Source organism: Desmodus rotundus, chromosome 1 (assembly GCF_022682495.2).
Source record: "Desmodus rotundus isolate HL8 chromosome 1, HLdesRot8A.1, whole genome shotgun sequence".
Lineage (NCBI taxonomy): Eukaryota > Metazoa > Chordata > Mammalia > Chiroptera > Phyllostomidae > Desmodus > Desmodus rotundus.
The window spans coordinates 48783415-48803522 of record NC_071387.1 but is presented as its reverse complement, the minus strand read 5'-3'; the positions used below and the strand labels follow the sequence as shown (position 1 = coordinate 48803522).

Below are 20108 nucleotides of genomic sequence, written 5' to 3'. Positions count from 1 at the left end.
AGAAAATTCTCATATCCTTGTTAAAAGAACGAACAGCGTCTGAGGGAGTGGGGTTCTGAGGGGTGCTCTTCTCTTTGCCTGGGGCAACACTGGAAAAATGCTGGTGTCAGCCTTGAAATAGAAGAGTGGGTGTACAGAATGATGGAGCCCCAAAGATGTCTGAGTCCTAATCCCTAGAACCTGTGACTGTGTTACCTTACCTGGTTAGCAGGAATTTGCAGGTGTTTTCAGTTAAGGATCTCGAGACAGGGAGATTAGCCAGGATTGTCCAGGTGGATCCCATGTGATGACTAGGGTCCTTATAAGAGGGAGGTGGGAGGGTAAGAGTCAGAGGATGGGATGTGTTAGTAGAAGCGGAGCTGAGAGACAGAGATTGAAAGAGATTAAGAGAGACTGAGACAGATTTGAGGATGCTGTTGGTGTTGAAGGTGGAGGAAGGGGCCACACGTCAAGAAATGTGGCTGAGCTCCAGAAGCTTGAAAGGGCGAGGAAATGGGTCCTCCTCTAGAGCCTCCGGGAGAATTCGTCCTGCCAGCACCTTGATTTCGGGACTTCTGACCTCCCAAACTGTAAGACATTAAGTTTATGTTGTTTGAAGCCACTGTGTGTGTGGTAATATGTTACAGCAGCCATAGGAAACTAATGCAAGGAGGGACTGGAGAAATGGTTTGACGAACGCGAAGGAGAGATGCGGTCCCACTTCCTTCTACTTAGGTGGCATTAGGCTTGCCTACCAGCAAACTATCTCATCGCCATAGTTCTGCAACCAGTTTCATGCGGTCTGTTCCTCTTTCCTTCTCCTGAGTTCCATCCTGGGGACAAATAACAAGTCTATGCCTTCTTTTTTGAGTATAAGCTCAGAGTCAGGAGGGAGAAGCTGGAGCTGAACTTGAGCTATGGAAAGGAGGCCGAGGGGTAGGTGTTTCCCTGGCTGGACAAGGATGGCCTCCTCTTGCTTTTAAGACATGTTACTGAACCCCTTGTTTACGGCCTAGTCTAAGGTGCCTTGTCAATGAACACCTCTAATGAATAATTAGACTCTTGTGATCTGTGTTTTGGAGGAAATGAACCTTCTGAGTAAAAAAGAAAACACTGGATCCCACCCTTTATGCATCTTGGGAAAAATAACACAAGCAGAAAATTAAATATGCAGTTGTTAGGGGTTAATGGACTTGTAAGGTCAGTTTGCTCAAAGGAGAGTGTGTGTTTGGGATCTTTTTTATTCAAGGATGCAGGAGTCAGTGGGAGGTAGGAAGGAAGTAATATAAAATGGGCTTCACATCGGGCTAAGGGATTTGGTCTTAATCCTACAGGGAGAATACTAGGGACCATTAGAGGGTTTCAAGCAAGGTAGTGACAGCAATTATATCTTTACTTTTGAAAAAAAAAAACCACTCTGGCAACATATATATTGGCTATAATCTCATAATTAGTTCATCAGAACGCCTTAAGGGTGAAAAATGCTGTTGACATAAAATATTTAATACTTCCTTTTAAAGCCAGTGATATCAGATGGCATAGTAAGTGATCTAATTTCACAGGCATTGTGCTGTAGAAAGCAGTTTCCTGTAACAAATGTGAGATTATTAAAATCTTACTGTTGTCGGGATCATTACTTCCCTGACAGTGGGTATACATAGACGTTTAGTCTTATTGTTACTGTCATTAGTGTCTCATTGTTCAAGTACTTCTCAGCTGCAATCAGGCTCATCTCCTCAGAGGAGACAGGCAGCGCAGTGTGCACTGGGGGGCACGGAACTGGGGGCCTTCCTACCACACTCTCTCCTGCCTCTGTCACACACTACAAAAGGAGCTTAGATCAAGTTAACCTCCCAAAGCCACAGTATATCTAGAAATTGTGCATTATAAACCCTACCTGTGTAACAACTGTGATGATCAAATGCAATCATAAAAAATAGTGCTTTCAAAAATATGATGTGTTACGCAAATGCAACCTGACATTCATTTTCCTCTTAGTATTGCCGTCATCCCTGAACAAGGTCGGGTTAGTGAAAGGAGCTATGGAAGTGAATGTTTGGGATTTGCTTTGGTGATATTATATGGTACTCTATCCAAGCATCAGATGTTTTAGAGATTTTTGTCCTAGTATCCAGGCTTGTTGCCTTCACTTAGCCCTTGAAAAATCCTGAATCAAAAATAGACTTTTGCTGTGTTCTGAAAACTAGAGCTGTATGTTTTAAAGGAGTCAAAGGTCCCCCTTTGGAGTTAGAAAGAAAAATAATCATGTCTCAGTCCAGGAAAATTGGAAGGGCCAAGTGTGTGTGTGAAGCCGCTGACGCCCTGTAGACTTGCTAGTCTGCTGGTGGGTATCCCCCCAAAAGGGGGAGAGGGCCAGTGGCCCAGAGTTCACAGGGAAAGAACTGCTGGTTCTAGAAGAGCAACCACCAAAAGCAGTACACGGAAGGTTCTTTGTCATCACCACGACCTCCTAATCTGCTGATCAGACACTCCAGGTAGCATTGCAGTTTTACAGTCCTAAAGCCCATCTAGCTCAGGAGTGGCTGTGGTAGAAAATGCCACAGCACCGCCCACCTGCTTCTGCGTGCCTAACGCCCAGTGGGAAAATGTCAGGGGATGGGACCTCTACTCCTGTCACTCAAGAAACCGCTCGCCCCAGTGAACACCGGCAGACATTGCCTTGCAGTAGACAAGATGCTTTTTAGTTACACCCAGATGCATCACTGCCGAAGCATTTAACTCTACGCAGACGGGGAGAAGGAAACCTCAAGGTGTCGTTCCTCCTGTGGCAGCAAAATACCTCCTTGTGTTTATACTCCCTCCTGTTACTGGTGTTTATACAGATTTGCCAAGTTGTTCACGTGTACAACCCATGGACTCACCAATGGTTGTGTATGATTAGAAGCAATAAAATATTCTATCTCTATTTCATCAAAACAAATGGCTCCCACAAAGCTGCTACTTTTGCTGAGGTCAAACAGACTTTAAAGAGAACTTCCAACTTTGATTGTAGCGAGGCTCATTTTGGAAAACCCTATGTGATAGCAGCCTGGGCCTTGCAGCCAGACTCTGCCACACACTAGCAGTATGACGGGGGGCGGGGCGAGTCGCTTAACGTTGCTGGCCTTAAATCCCCCACCTGTAGAATGGGTGTGGCTGTTGCTAATTTTTAGGGTCCTTGAAAGGGTTCGATGAATGTAGAGATTCGGACAGAGGCAGCAGTGTACCTGCCTACAACTTGGACTCTAGAACCACACTGCTTGGGTGTGAGTCCCACCTCCACCTCTCCACTGAGTGTCCTCGTGGAAGTGACTAAAGCTTCCTGAGTCGCTAAGCGGAGGTAATAATAGTACCTACGTCATGGGGTCATTGTGAGGGTAGAAGAGTGCATACCCCAAAAGCACTTAAAACAGGCCTGTCGTTTATAGCAAACACTGTATCAGTACGTGCTGTGACTATGATAGATCGCGATAATAATTGCGGTTATCCATCAAGTGCCTGGTACACACACTCTATCAAAAAGAGTGTTAAATTTTTTGCAATTTCTATTATTTCCCCATCAGAGCACTCAAATTTTAAGGAGCCTGAAGGCAAAAGTAATAGTATTACAAGTTTGCTTTTTGTTTTAACTTAAACAGATGCCAACAGGGTCCTTTCCAAAATCTTATTCCTTCAGGGACTCAAATGCAATCTTACACCATAGGAGAAAGATTGTTTTTTAGCGCAAGAACGAATTCTTGAGCCTCACCCCAGACCTCCTCAATTAGAAGTTCTGGGGCTACAACCCATCAGTCTGTTTTTGGTATTGGTATTGGTATTGGTTTGGGTTTCCAATGCCCATTAACATTTTTTTAAGACTTGTTTTTTAGAGTAGTGTAAGTTGACAGAAAAATTGAGAGGAGAATGTAGGGAGTTCCCGTATACCTTCTGCCCACGCACCGACTCCCTCACCATCAATACGCCCCTCCAGAACAGTGCGTGTGTTACAACTGATGAACCTACATTAACATATCAGAATCACCCAAAGTACGCAGTTCACATTAGAGTTCACTCTTGGTGTTGTACACTCCACGGTCTTACACAAATGTATAATGATATGTGTCCACCATTATAGTATCCTACAGAATATTCCCCTGGCCCTGAAAATCTTCTGTGTTCTGCCTAATCATCCTCCCCTCCCCCAACCCCTGGCAACCACTGATGTTTTTACTGTCTGCACAGTTTTGCCTTCAGCCTGTGTCCCAGTGACCCTCATGCTTCCTAAAGTTCGAAAACCCCAGACTCCTACAACTTTGCCTGCCTTCTGTCACGGGGGTGGGGGCAACGAGGACGGTGCTCCATCTGTTTGACAGGTGTTCAGCTCTAGAAGTGTTAAATGACTGAATTTAGCAGAACTACAGGTAGTCTGGAAAGCAGAATCGGGTGGGGTGTGGGGAGGGAAAAGCACACTTTGCGAGCCTATGACTCTGTTGATAGGTCTGGAACAGAACTTTTTGGGGCCGGGTCCTCTGGAAAAGTACTGATGTCACATCGCGTGCCATATTGCTCTGAGTGATGGCTAGGGGAAGAGATGCCCTTTGAATTTTTATGCGAGCTTAAAATGAAGAAAATCATGTCAAGTCAGAGCTGTTGGTACAAAAGGTCACCAGTGCCAATTGGTGGGATTGCAGAGCTCAGAGAGGGAGCATTAAAATAGCAAATGTTTTGTTTCTTAGCACCCGTTGCACTATGGGCTTGAGTCTCGGTTTTTTGCCACTTGCTGCTCTGTAATCTTACATAAAAGGCCTGTGAAAAAAGAAAACCACCAAGCATCTTTCCACCTCCTCAGACTAAGGACTGTGTAATATTTGCAGTGCAGTAAGCAAATCAATTAAATGACGGCTGCGTGGGAAAGAGATAGTGGAGGTGACTGAGCAGGATTGATTGATTGTGGCCATTTGGGGTGACAAGTGTTTATTGGGCTAGATGCGATTTGTCACTTGGGTGGCTGAGGATTACAGTGCCTTAGGAAAAGAAACCAGTCTTAGGGGTGCGGTGAGAAGGTTGGAAAATACTAGTTTGGTTTTGTACATACTGTATGTGATAGAGCAGCATCCAAATAGGTTTAAAAGGTCTGAAAGCCATATGCAGAGATGGTTTTTGAAGCCATGAAGAATACATTGATTATCTACATAATAAGGGAATCTGAAGGTCAAGGGTCAAACTTTTGGGGACACTGCAATCATAGCAAATAGAATGAGAAGTCAGTGAAGAAATGAGAGACCACCAGAAAAGTCAGAAGTTGTCCCAAGACCGTGTGCTATGGTCTAATCAACAGGATGCCTTTTTTTCAAGAAGAGAGATATGTTTCTTGTTGTTGAAAGTGTGAAAAAATAAAGAATAAAGCATGTGTTGGTGGGGGTGGGGTTGCAAAGTAAAAATGTTAACTCAAAGTCTTGGTTTACAAAACGGATGATTTTGATTATATTCATTTAAGTCAGCATTTCTTAACCTCAGCACTGTTGATAATTGAGCCAGATAATTCCTTGTGATGAGAAGTTGTCCTGTGCATTGTAGGATGTTTAGCAACATCCCTGGCCTCTACCCACCAGACGCCACTGGTAACACCCCCACCTCCCCTCGGTTATGACGACCAGAAAATGTCTTCAGGCAATTCCAAATATTCTGTATTGATAACCACCAATTTAAGGATTTATTTAGATTCCTCTGTATATGTAGTACTACCTTAGGCACAGCAAGGCGTAAAAATATGACAGACTTTAAACATTAAGAAGAATGCATTCACATTTTCCTAAATTGGTTTATTCTTCTATATGCCCTATTATATTAGTTAAAACTATATCTATACACATTTATACATATATTCACATATACACGTGTGTATATATGCCACATATACACATATATGTGACAGTAATTCCCCAAATTAACATTATGTCAATTTAATTATGAATGAATTTGGAAAAGTAGTAAATTGGAAATACTAGTGATCCAATGTTATGTGTTTCATCACAGATCAGTGTAGGGAATTTTGATTGTGGATCCACGGCAATATTAGTAAGCAATTTCCAAATTAAATTTTGTGTATACCTAAGACTCGAATTACTTTTGCTCTCTCATTTTTTATGAAGATAAAATATTCTTCCTGATCCATAGGTACATTATAGAACCCCTGATTTTTGTTTAAAAAATGAGTGCACCATTTGTTTTTTCGCTAGAATCTATGATGCTACATATTGAAAGTGTTTACCAAGTTTCTAAGTTACAAATGAAAGAAAGAGGAGATTTGGGACTATAATTTGCCCTTAAAAACATTGGTAGGAAAGATTAGCGCAAAGCCAACTTCATGACAAGACGGGGCATTAACGCTTGCGGTCAACTCCCCATCAGAAGAAGCAGCCTGTCATTTTCCCAAACCCAGCGTCCTCATTGCTTAGGAACAGCAAAGAAAGTCTAACTCCGTTTTGCTGCTGGCGACATTGAACAAGGCCCATGTTTGCTTTGCAGACTGCATCATCTGCTATCAAAGGTGCTATCCAGCTGGGAATAGGATACACTGTGGGTAATCTCACTTCCAAGCCAGACCGAGATGTTCTCATGCAAGACTTCTACGTGGTGGAAAGTGTGTTCCTGCCCAGGTAAGACGTGTGTGTGTGTGATGATTTCCATGCTCGAGAACCTTCCTTGCTACATCCCCACATGGAAGACTTTTCTGCCAGTGCATGTGCAGTGTGCTGATGTACATGCTGGACCTTTAGCAGGCCCAAAGCAACCCAATAGATTACCCTCTGTTGCATCAGGTGGCTTGCATTTTCTATGAGGAGACGGTGAATAGCGTTCGTCCTGTGAGCCAGCTGTAATTAGTTGTGATGATGCCTGAAAGACCATATGGAGAAAGCCATTGAGATTCATTGGGAAAGAGCGCAGCCATTAGAGAGTGGTGTCTGCGTGGGCGTAGAATAAGAGGGCATCCAAGAAGCAGCAGCTGGAGCTAGGTTGTTTTTCACCTGATGTAAAACATGGGCTGGGGAAGGGGGAGCGCAATCGGGCCTTCCACCTGCATTCACTCCTATAGCTCCCCTTTAAACTCAACTCTTTCAACTTACCTTTCTTCAAGAAACCTTATGAGAATCCCAGTATTTTGATACCATATTTGCAAAAACACCCAAGTTACCTATATATGCCTCCTCTAACTTTATTGTATTTTGGAGGGAAAAATCAGTTCAACAAATAAATCTGAGACTGGATGATGATGATGATGGTTACACAGTGTGAATGCCCTTAACGCCGCAGCACTGTGTACATACAAACGGTAAACATGGTAAGCTCTGTGTTATGTCTGCTTTACCAGAATAAAGTAAATAAACAAAAATGTAACTCTAGTGCCAGTGTAGTGTGGGAAGAGAAGCAATCGTAGTTACATTGGAAATGTCACCACTACCGACAGGATGTCTATATACACGTTTGATTCTAGATAGTGTATTTTCTTAATATAATGTCTCTGCTCTTACCTAATATGTTTATTCACGGTCTAGCAAATAAAGAAAATAGTATAGCAAAGAAAAAAATTTCATGTTGGGGGTTGGAGGTAATTATTTTGTCTTTGGGGCTCTGAGGATTGACTTAGCAGACACATTTATTTTTAAAATGTGTCTTCAAAATAAGTCACTTTTGTTATTACCGGACTTGTTTTTTCCCCAATTATTTATTTATTTTATTCTTTTTGTATGGACTATGCTATTACAGTTGTCCCAATTTTCCCCTTTGCCCTGTCCTCCCAGCTCCCCCCACACTCCCACAGTCAGTCTCCTCACCATTGTCCATGTCCGTGGGTCACTCATGACGTTCTTTGTCTAATCCCGTCACCTTCTTTCAACCAGTGCCCACCCCCCTCCTCCCCTCTTACAGCCGTCAGTCTGCTGCACGTTTCTGTGCCTCTGGTTCTGTTTTGCTTGTCAGTTTATTTTGTTTGTCAGATTCCAGTTAGAAGTGAGATCATACGGTATTTGTCTTTCATTGACTGGTTTATTTTATTCAGCATAATAATCTCCAGTTCCATCCATGCTGTCTTAAAAGGCAAGAATTCTTTTTTTTTTTTTTTTTTTTTTTTTGCTGTTGCATAGTATTCCATTGTGTAAACGTACCACAGTTTAATGTTCCACTCGTTTACTGATGGGCACTTAGGCTGTTTCCAAATCTCAGCCACTGAAAATAGCACTGTGAACATCGTATTCTTTTGAATTGGTGTTTTGGGATTCACTTCTCCAAGACATATGGAAAATGCTCAATATTACTGGACCTGTGTGACGATGGCTGAGGTGACACTTTTACTCTTAGTGTTCTCATTGCCGTATTATTTTTTTAATCCCCAGAGGAACGCTGCTTACATTTATCTGTATGTCCAGTGTCAGCTGCCTAGAAATAAAGCCTTTAGGTGACTGTGCCCTGCAGTCACCGAGGAGCCCGTAAAGAAATGAAAGGCAGCTCCAGGCAGCCTCATTTTCCTGTAAAGCCTCTTGGCTGAAGAATAAAGTTATCTGTCAGGATTTTTGAAGTTTGCTTCTCTAGGGCCCTTTAGCAGGTACACGAACCAGTTTCCACACAGAAAATAGTCCCAAGGCCTAAGATGCAGTCTTCCTTGCTAATGACACCACTCTTCTTTCTATAGCTGGAAGTTGGTGGTGGTTTTGTTTTAACGGTCTGTTTATCATTCTAAAATATACACATTAACTACATTTTTTTCTCTTTAAAATCAGGAGGCCATGAGCTTGTCTTAATCTTTTCATATGATGTTAGACTCATAATTCCTGTAAATGTGTTTTCATGGTATTCTAGCTCTCATGGTCTTCTTAGGGCCTCTACCCAGACATGTCAACCTTATTTTTTGCTTCATCTATGAAGAAAAAGGAATGGAGGCCTTTTGTGGGAGGGGGCTGGCAGTGAGTTCAGGGTGGTGGGAGCCGTTAGAATTGAAGATGGTTTATAAAGGAGGGTGCCCCCTGCCTTCCTGATCTCTTCTACTCACGTGTCCAATCAACACAGCAAACCATTGACAGGCACTGGACAGGCACTGGGGAAAGTGTAGCCCAGCTTGTGGTCCCCAGACCTTCAATGCCAGCATTACTTGGATTTCGTTAGAAATGCAGGTTCCTGGGCTTCACCCTACATCAGCTGAATCAGAAACACTGGAGGTGGGATCCGGGAAATCTGTTGCAATAATCCCTCCTCGAGGTGATTCTCGGCACATGAAAGTTGGAGAACCACAGACCTAGCACATTACTTCCCATTTCAAAGGAAAGTAAATACCAAATTTTGTTCTTAAACTTATTACATGATTCTTACAACTAATGAAATTCCAAGTGATATTTAAATTAATCTTAAATATTAGAATTATGTTTATTTAGCAACTAAATTATGTATACATGACACTGTATGAGGTATTTTACAATAAGGAGCACATAAATAAATTCTTCATAGGCACTATCTTCTTTTACAATCTATTTTTCAATTACAATTGACATAGAATATTATATTAGTTTCAGGTGTGCAACATAGTGATTAGACCTTTATATAACTGACAAAGTGATCACCCCAATAAATCTAGTACCCATCTGACCTCATACATAATTATTAGAATATTATTTACTATATTCCCTATGCTGTACTTTACATCACTGTAAGTATTCTGTTAACTATCAATTTGTGCTTCTTAATCCCCTCACCTTTTTCACCCATCTCCCCAAACCCCTTCCATCTAGGTACCATCAAATTGTTCTCTCTATATGTGAGTTTCTGTTTTGTTTGTTCATTTCTTTTATTTTTTAGATTCAACATGTAAGTAAAATCATATGATATTGGTCTTTCTCTGACTGACTTATTTCACTTAGCACAATACCCCCTAGGTCCATCCATGCCGTCACAAACAGCAAGATTCCACTTTTTTCATGGCTGAGTAATATGGCATTGTGTATATAGCCCACATCTTCTTTATCCACTCATCTTTGATGAATACTATCTTCTGTACCTTGGCTATTGTAAATAAGGCTGCAGTGAACATAGGTCACTGCAAATATCTTTTTGGATTAGTGTTTTGGATTTCTTCAGATAAATATACAGCCGTGTAATTGCTGGGTCATATGGTAGTTCTTTTTTAAATTTTTTGAGGAACCTCCATACCATTTTCTATAGTGGCTGCACTAATTTACAATCCTACCAACACTGCACAAGAGTTCCCTTTTCTCCACATTCTTGCCACTTACTTGTTTATTGATTTATTGATGACAGCCCTTCTGACAGGTGTGAGGTGATAGGTAACTATGTTTTCAATTTGCATTCCCCTGGTGATTAATGATGTTGCATATGATTTCATGTTTATTCAGGTCCTCTGCCCATTTTTTAATCAGATTGTTTTGGTATTAAGTTGTATGATTTCCTTATGTATTTTGGATAGTAACCCCTTACTGGATGTATCATTGAAGATATTTTCTCCCATTCAGTAGACTGTCTTTTTGTTTTGTTCATGGTTTCTTCCACTGTGCAAAAATTTTTAGTCTGATATAGTCCTATTTGTTTATTTTTCTTTGTTTCCCTTGCCTGAGGAGACACATTCAAAAAGTATTGGCAAGAGCAATGTCAAAGAATTCACTGCCTATGTTTTTCTTCTAGGAGTTTTATCCTTTCAGGTCTTACATATAAGTCTTTAAATCCATTTTGAATTTATCCTTATATATGGTGTAAGAAAGCAGTCTAGTCTCATTTTCTGCATATATATGTCCAGTCCTCCCAACACCATTTGTTGAAAAGACTGTCTTTACCCCCATTGTATACTCTTGCCTCCTTTGTCACAGATTAGTAGATTAATTGACCATAGGAACTTAACTCTTGTTTATATCAATTAGCCTGTGGTAAAATTTGTTTTGTTATACATGGTTTCTCAGCAGTTCCAAGAACCTATCGATGATGTTAAGTGAGGACTTACCTTGTTTCCTTCCTACTGTAAGCAATCAGAGTACCACCAAAAGTGATGAATGAATTCCGTGTCGTGGTTGTGACAGTGGTTTCACTGGGGTATGCACGGGACAGAAGTATTGTATGCCAGCTAGACCTCAGTAAAGCTGCCAAATGATACTGCCCCTGCCCTCCCATATTTTTATACTTGCCTGGGGAGGAGCACGAGGGAAAGTGGGGTGGACTGGTCCTTGTAAACAACTGAAACATTCCGAAGCCTCTGGTGGCTCTAAAATTCGGCGAGGCCATCCGGAGTGTAGAGAGAACTAATTGCTTAGGGTGACTTGCGATGTTTTCATTATTACTGCGGTGAAGCTGCAAAGTCTGTTTCCCTTAGCAACCAAATGTATTGTGTTATTTTTTATTTATTTATTTGAAAATGGCTCAAAGTTATTTTTAGATGTTATGTATTCTACAGATTATTTCCTTTTATGGATGGAAAAAGCTCTGGACCTGATTAAGATTTGCACAATGATATAAAAGCCCTTTCGGCAATTTGGTTCCACAACCTTCCAAAATTACAAAGTAGATGTGCAGAGAACCGTGATCATATCTTAATATTTTGACCCCAAATTCTGTGCTGCAGTCATAAACTTAAGGTTGTAGATAAATTTTCATGTGCAAATGGGATTATGAGGAAAGGATGGCTCATAATGTTTGCATTGTGTTTAGATATTTAGTTGCGACAGAGGTGGCAAGGGGAGGTAAAGTGTGTTAAGTACCAACTATAAACCAAGTGAAGTTTTATTGATGTAGTATTTACGTGATATAATGTACAATATTAAATTATTAGTAGTGCCATTCATCTTTACCAAAAAAACATTTTACATAGAGATTAACTAAGGCCCTGAGATAGGAAGGGGCTTAATACAAAGCCATACACCCAATAGATGGCAAAGCCAGGATTTGAATTTAGGGGTGGCTGGCTCCAAAGTTTTGTTTTTCCCTACGCTGTGGCAATGAAGCACAGGAACAGCGTTTCTGCCTTTTTGAATCAGAAAAAGTATCCAGCTCTCACCTCAGAATTACAAACCTCAGTCTGCCTCCCTGGCCCTTGACAAGCAGCTGTGGCCCATCCCCGGCTCCCGTCCGGGCGGCCCCATCACTGCTGCTCTGGGACGGGAAACATGGTTTGAATGCTGGCAGTAAAAGTGACATATCTTGATACTTCACGAGTAGTTATTTAACGGAAGAATTTATAAAAATTTTGCATTTTCATCGCCTCACTTGTAAAAAGGAGTTGAGCTCGCCGTGAGGATCATCGCAGAAGACAGACTGCCCAGTGCTCCTGATGGACGTGCTGTTTAGAGTTTATTCGAACAGCGAACAGCAAGGGAGCGCCCTCACCGGGGGAGGGCCTTCCACACAACTACTGTGAGGGGAAAACGTTAGGCTAAATAACAGGCAAGTGTCCATGTTAAAGGTTTGCGTAAGTGTTGCCAGATATCAATGCTACATATGGTTTGGACACACTAGCCAGCTGCCTGAATTGCAAGTAGTGCCGGCATAAACACATCCAAGAATCGTATCTCTCCCCTGGGGTCAGCGCACTACAGCCCACAGCGCAGATTCGGCTCTTTACCTCTTTACATACGTAACGTTTCATTGGAACGCAGCCACGTCCCACCACTTATATATTACCTGTGGCTGCTTTTCCACCACCACGGCAGAGGTGAGTAGCTGCAACGGAGGTGCTGAAAAGCTTGCCAGCCCCTGACCTATACAGACGTTCTGCCCCGAGTTCTACGAGTATGTGGGTAGAACACAACGCTGCCTGCCGCGGTGTCCCTCTCCGGATGAGGTGAGGTACGTGGCTGTCGCCGCACAAGCCAATGATATGATGTCCCTTTATGTCAAAACTCTTTAAATATTTGCTCAGCATGTGTATTGGGGATGGGGAGAGACTGATTTCCTATCAATAAAAGTTACATGCCTCTCCTTTTAGTTCAAACTAAAAGACTCATTGCATGTCTTGAATAAAAAAAATAACATTTTAACTTAGTTGAAATTGCCTTCAAAGCACAATTTCCTGGTACGGCGATAACTACTTGATAGCACAAGTATACAGTAAAGACACCCCAGAATGCATTATTTTGTTTCAGAATTTATTTTCAGCGACTGGCTTTTAAAGACCACTGTCAGCCGATCGGCCCCAAAGATGATGCCGTGTCCTGTTGCACAGGGAGCTCCGCAGAGGGAGGTGGGCGCCAGCAAGGAGGATGTCTTTTGTTTTGCTTTATTTTTCCAGTCAAGAGCACTTGCCCATCTGGCAGAAGAGAGGACCCATTTCCATTTCGCATGTGAAAACTGAAGGATCCCCACCTTGCCTGAACTGGCAGAGGCAGTTCATGACGCCTCGGGCTGTTCTGCAGGCGGTCACTTGCCTGGGCGCCAGCACTAGTCCGTTGTTGAACTGGGGTAGTGTCACTGTCCAGCTGTATTACCACTTACATTTTCTCAGACTCGGTGTCACCGTCTGTCCATCAGGACGAAGCACCCTTTACTGTCCTCTCTTGTGGGACGTGTGGTCTTGCTTGCTGTGATGGTTCACTGTATGAGTCCTGTTGACTGGTTGTGGGATGCCCAGATACAACAGTATGTCTGGGTTGTTCCTATGAGGGTGTTTCCAGAGGAAATTAGCATCCGAATCAGTAGACTGAGAAAAGAAATCACTTCGCTAATTCAGATGGGCTTGATCCAGTCTGCTGAGGGCCTGAATAGAGAACAAAAAGGTGTCCAGAGGGCGAATTCACTCTCTGCTGAGCCAAGACGTTCATCAACTCCTGCCCTCGGACATCAGCTCTGCTGGTCCTTGGGCCTTCAGACTCTGGCCAGGACTTTAAACCATTGCCTCCTCTGGTTCTCACACCTTCGGGTTTGGACTAGAATCACAGCACCAGCCTTCGTGGGCCTCCAGCTGGCATCATGGAACTTCTCAGCCTCCGTGATTGCATAAGCCAACCCCTCCCAACAAGTCTGTCACCTGGGCGTTGCTGACTCACTTGTTGCGTCAAGAGGGCCAACCGCACTACTGACTGTTACCATTTGAAACCAAGGAGGCTCACCATATGTAAAATGCTGCTTCTGAAACGCCAAAGCTCTGGGCCTTAGCTCCAAAACTGAACCCCTTGAGAGTCCTAGAGATGCTAAATTAGTTTCACTCCTTTGCTTAGCACCAGATCTCTCCACCCATGCCACCAAAAAGAGCACTTAGTTACCAGGCTGCAAGACCACAGACACCAAGCTGAGGTGTCCACAGTACGCACACACGAGACCAGCTGCGGGCTAAGCAATGTCAGCCCACCTGGTGCTACAGTGTGAGGGTCCCACAGAAAAGCGATTGGGGGTATTGGAGCCCTGAAGCCTATAAACTGGATCCTGAAAGGGAAGACTAATGGAGGAATGTCAAGTTTTAAGTTAAGGTGGACCTGCCTGCATGTGACTTTTCCGCTGCTCTGGGTGGATCCAGTTTCCCAATCTTGTTTGTTCCTGACCAAGTTGGGCCATTACTTTCCCTCCCTGGACCGGGATTTCTTCATCTGCTGTGTGGGAATCTCAGATGGCGGCGAATGCCTCCTCCGGCTTCAACATCCTGTGATTCTGAACACCCATTGCCATTAAGAAGTGTGTATTTTTGGACTGCAAATGAGCACTGACTTTGGCCTTTAAAATGGAACACTGCTCAGAAAAGGTGAATATCAAAATGCCAGACCTGGTCCAAGATCACACTTGGACTGCTTCTTGGTGAAATAAGAGAGAAAAGGATGAAGTAGAGAAAGTACTGTGCTTTATTTAAAGTTTCTTCCTGCTTATATGGCATTAGTATACCCTTTCTTTTGTAACTTGATAGGGACAGTACTGTGAGTTTCCTTAATTGTGTAGGTTCTTACTGGGTAACATAAAGTTGGAAATTTCATGTTGACTTCCAAGTTTTTATTGTTGAAATTTTACTGGCTCATGGGACTCAGACACCTAGACCCAACGCGGAGAACCTCGCAGCTGAAATTTCCAAAGCCTCTATCTTATGCCAAGAGAGGGGAGTAGATTTTTTGTTCCCTCAAACTATAGAACATAAAATCCTTGAAGAAACATGGTGTAAATCTTAACTTGTGGGGAAGTCTGCCCTTCTGCAGATGGTTTTTGCTGAGTAGGCCTAGGTGCTGGCCACAGTCTTCTGATGTGGACCCTCCACCCAAGCCCGGGCAAGGAGAGCTTGCAGGAGTCCTCAGTGGGACCCTGCCACCGGCCAGCGGACTCATGTAGACTGTAGTTGTGTTTAACCACCTTAGCTAAGCATTTTTTAAAAGACTTTATTTATCTAGAGAGAGGAGAAGGAGGGGAGAAAGAGATGGAGAGAAACATCTGTGTGTGTTTGCCTCTTGTGCACCTCCAACTGGGGACCTGGCCCACAACCCAGGCATGTGCCCTGTCTGGGAATCGAACCGGCAACCCTTTGGTTCACCGGCCCGCACTCAGTCCACTGAGCCCCACCAGCCAGGGCTTAGCTAAGCATTGTATACACATGCTGAGGAACTTGTGTTGGATATCTGCGGGCAGCGCCCACTCCCACAGCCAGCAGGTCTGCCAGTGCGTGACCTCAGAAAACCCAGGTTGGTCTCTGCTGGCTGATCCTCATTGGAACTGCTGTTTGATTCTGCTCCTGTGCACTGTACTCCTGACAAACTCCAGCTGGGGCCAACAGTCCCATTAATTTTCATTTCCTTCAGCAGAGCTTCGCTCATGCCAAGCTGGTATTTGTTGTTCACTGGAGCGGCGTAATATGCAGAAGCACCCCCTCCTGCTGCGGTGCTAAGCATGCAGCATTCTGTTTTTGGGGGGGGGTGTATGTGTATAAGGTTATGGTTTTTAACCTTGGCTTTTAAAAATGTTTTAATGCTGTGAATAGTGATACATAGAAGGGTTTATCCTCCTGACTCTTTTAACAGGAAGACTGTGGAAAGTGTCCCTTTGGTCCCTTTGCCTTTTCCAGCCAGTGTCCAATCCCACTTGTCACTGTTACTAGGGGTACGTTTATCCTTCAGGGATTTTTTTTATGCCTATACCTGCCAAAAATATTTTCTTTCCTTTTGTGTACAGATGGCAGCATGCCTCACACAGGGCCTGTGTCATGCTTCTTTCACTTCTTCTAGAGGTCTTGCTGTGTCGTTACGTACTAAGAATTCTTGCGCGTGTGTGTGTGTGTTTAATATCTGCTTAGTATTCCAGTGTATGGCTGAACCGTAACTAATTTGACCTGTCCCTTGTGGGTGACATCTGGGTTGCTTCCAATCCCTCGTCCTCACAAACAATGCTATAATGAGTGAGCGGTACATGTGCCATTCTGTACTCGTGTTCCTATATCTGTGACATAAACTCTAAGCATGCATTTGCTGGATCAAAGAGTTATGTACTTTATAAGGTTGACAAGTTTGGAGAATACTCTCTGTAAGAAGAGTCTCAACTTATTTTCCCACTAATAACATTTCAGAGTACCAGTTTCCCTTGAGCTATCCCCAAATTTTGGATTTTTGTCAATCTGATAGGTAAAATGTTCTCTCGGTGACACTTAATTTTCATTATTTTATTATGAATAAGGTCAAACAACTTTCATAGGTTTAAGTCATGCATATTTCCATTTCTGTGAAGTGCCTGATCGTATCTCTGGCTTTTTCTTTTAATTAACTTATTGGTCTTTTTCTTTAGTGGCGACTGGAGCTCTCTATACGGGGAGGGAGACTAGCACTCTGTGACACGTGTCACAGTCATTTTGTCATTTTTTTTTTAATGTATCGTCAACTCATTCTTCATGTGGAGTGTTCGTCTGGACTGTTTCCCATCATCATACAGCCTCAGTCTCCAAACATACCAAGGGCTTCCCACGTGCCAGGCACATGGCCAGTCATGTGGCAATTTCCATTCCTTTTGCCACTTCATTTCTAGAGCTACAGTACCCAGACTGAGGAAAAAGCTTGTAAATGGTAGAGCTGGAACTCAAACCCAGGTCTCCCTGGAACACAAGGGGTTAAGAGCATCTTACCTACCACACTGGGTGTCCAATGTGATTTAAGAGAGTGTGAACTAGTCTTAATATTAGTCCGAGGAACACAGTCTCATGTGACGTGTGGTATCATGAAATCAGACCAAGGTAAACTTGCATAGAGTTTTCATGCTCCACATAGAATGTGACAAAAAGAGCTCTTCAACCTCCATGTAAAATCATTTTATTCTACTGCATTGTTCTAAATTTTCACAATGAAAATTTAAGTACAGGCGGATTAGGTGACTTGTCTGATGTCATGTGAAATGTATTATCATATGTAGTAAAAACATGAAGTAAATGGTAAACATCATAAACATCAGAATTCAGACTAGTGGGTACCTCCAAGGGGAAGGGAGAGTGTACGATCAGTGAAAAGCATTGGAGGGATTCAACTATACAGATACATTTTATTTCTTAAGCAGCATTTGGGGGTCATGGATATTCACTGATTTATACTTTACAACATTCACATGTCGTAAATATTGCAAAGAAAATCAAAGATGAACCCAGGAAAGGGGTGGGGGAGAAAATGATATATGTGGGAATGGAAACCAGGTTTTAAAATATCTGCAGAATGTAAGGTCTCTTCCTGTATAATTATGGATTTAAGAAAGACTTCACAGATTCGAGCCCCATTCTTTTATAGTTTGATGTTTCTGTTGGTGAGATATTTTAAAAACTATGTTACTTCTTCCTAGTTAAAAGTATTTATCCAGTGTTCAAAATTCATGGTTAAAAATGTATCTTTAAAATTGTTGCACACACTAAATCCTGGATCTTATGCCTAGAGCAAGTCAACCATGGTTTCACCAGGGAAGATGGATTGATTTCCCCAGGAAGGAAGCACAGGGGGATGACGAGAAGTTTTTGGGCTAAAGACACAGTGTGATTGGCAGGGAATGCCTGCTTGGAGTGGCCCTTGCTGAGTTAGCGTCTGTTTTTACCTGATGGCCACTGGCCCTGGTAACATGAGCTTCAAGAGACCCACTCTCGGGTTTTTTCTAGAGGGGAAATTGGCCCAGCTAGAATTTGAAATCAAAATTGCCTTTGCTAATGTTCTCTTTCTTGTTCTCTTTAATATTTTAACTGCAGTGAAGGGAGCAATCTGACCCCAGCACATCACTACCCAGACTTCCGATTTAAGACATATGCTCCACTAGCATTCCGATATTTCAGAGAACTTTTTGGTATCAAGCCTGATGATTACTTGGTAAGAACCTATAATTTCCCTTCCTTTTCCAGAAATGTGGGATGTAATGAGGCATTTGCCTCATAGCAACAGCAGCAAGTGACTTATGTCTTATTTTGCTAAAGCTCTGGAACATAGCAAAAGCTCCAAGTTCCATGGTGATTGTAAATTTAGCTTCAGAGCACATGGTTTGACTGCAGTTTTTAACTGACAGCTACAGAATCTGCCATGGTAATTGAGAGGTAAATAACTGTGTTAGTGGGTGCTCCTTCAGATCATTATCCCAACAGATATGTTACGATTGGCTCTAAGTACTCCCGTGAGTTTTGCTGACGGGATTCTGTTTGAAAGTCTGTTCTAACAGCCTTGTTCACACCACTCACCTTAAACCTGCCGTGGCCCCCAGCCATTCTCACCTTGACGTAATACCATTTTAAAGAAACCGGACAGCGTGGGTCTCAAAATCTCTTTATGCGGGCTCTTTTTGAAATGTGTTTTTATTTGGTACAAGGGCATGTTTTTTCATTAGATTTGTCATTTCTTCCTGCCCTCCTCCTGGCATGCAGCACGTACAGACACAACAGCCTTTTGTAAGGTAGTGCGCTGTGACCTCGGAGGTTTACCTTATTCTTGTTCAGTCAGGAACTTCCTTTCTGTTTCAAGAGGAAAATGGTTTATTGTGTAATTTAATCACTGTTAACACCCTGGAGCTCTTCAAAATCGGTTTTCAAAAAGCTGTAGGAAGGATGCCATCAAACATTTATTGTTCATCTCATTCGGAATGATGTTAGTAAGACTTGAGCTAGATCCTAGAATAATGCTTTGCCAAGGAAGTATAGCAACATTTGTCACTTGTAACAGACAGTATTTAAAATGCATCTTTGAATTTGAGTACAAGGTAAATGATTAAATTCCAAGCCGATTCTCTTGTGCCAACGGGAACCTGTGAATGACCCCTCTTCTTTAGTTCGGCCCTAAGAGAATCACATGACTTCTGCCAGATGGAAATAATACTGGTTCCTCAAGACGCATTAATAAGTCTTTGCAGAGCAGGGAGAACTGAACAGGAAGTCCCTGGGCGTCCTGCTGTCCTGAAACGTGCGTCCATGTCGCTCTCGCCTCACCCCCACCCTTTGATTGGGAGTCAGTGCCCCTGCCCAGCATGACCAGCCGTGCCACCCCCACCACTCAAGTACACACATGCACATTGGCGTGCGCACACATACGTGTGTGTGTTATGTAAGATTCTGTTTGCTAGCCACTCTGTTATTACTCAGTGTTAGTGTCATTCAAGGAATGTGTTTGGGGAGCCCAGTTATTAAAAACGAGATAAATCCCTCATCTTCTGCCACATGTTAGAAACTAATGGATTGTCCTTCTGAGTTTCCTTGAGCTTCTGCTGGCGGAGGAGATGCCGTAGACTCACGTTGCATATCACAGGTCCAGTCAGTACGATGAGATGGCAGATTGTCTCCCCTTCACCCAGGGGGGCCTCTGTCCAGCCCCCCTGAGGCCTTGACCTCCAGGCTGTGAGGCTGATGCTGCCCACCCCCCCCCACCCCCGTTCTGTCTCACAAAGTTGCTTGCTTTAGGGAAGACCCATTTCCGAACAAGTTCTCATGTTGCTTTCACTTAATGAGCCTTTACGCCAGAAAAGTGACTTTCATAATGAGGTTAGAGTACTTACAAAGGAGCAGAGAAGACTAAGCTGATGGCTTCTGGGAGCAAAAGTCCTCCCTTGTGTACCTGGCAAAAGGTAAAGTCGTCAGTGGGTATTTTGAACACCTATTGTAACTAAAATACTTTGCTCGTAATTATGGGGGGATACAAAACATTATAATTCATGACACGCAGAGCACTTAGAATCTAGTTGGAGGGATGGTTGGTTTATGT

General features: G+C 42.9%; 1 protein-coding gene across 4 annotated transcripts in view; it reads left to right on the top strand.

Annotated features, from left to right (window-relative positions):
• PIP5K1B (phosphatidylinositol-4-phosphate 5-kinase type 1 beta) overlaps positions 1-20108 on the top strand; it is a 305089-nt gene that overhangs the window by 152821 nt on the left and 132160 nt on the right. For all 4 annotated transcript variants that reach the window (XM_024555177.4, XM_071221500.1, XM_071221501.1 and 1 more), the window contains 2 exons: positions 6487-6617; positions 18119-18236. In XM_024555177.4, the coding sequence (XP_024410945.2) occupies positions 6487-6617; positions 18119-18236 (249 nt within the window). The remainder of the gene's footprint in view (positions 1-6486; positions 6618-18118; positions 18237-20108) is intronic.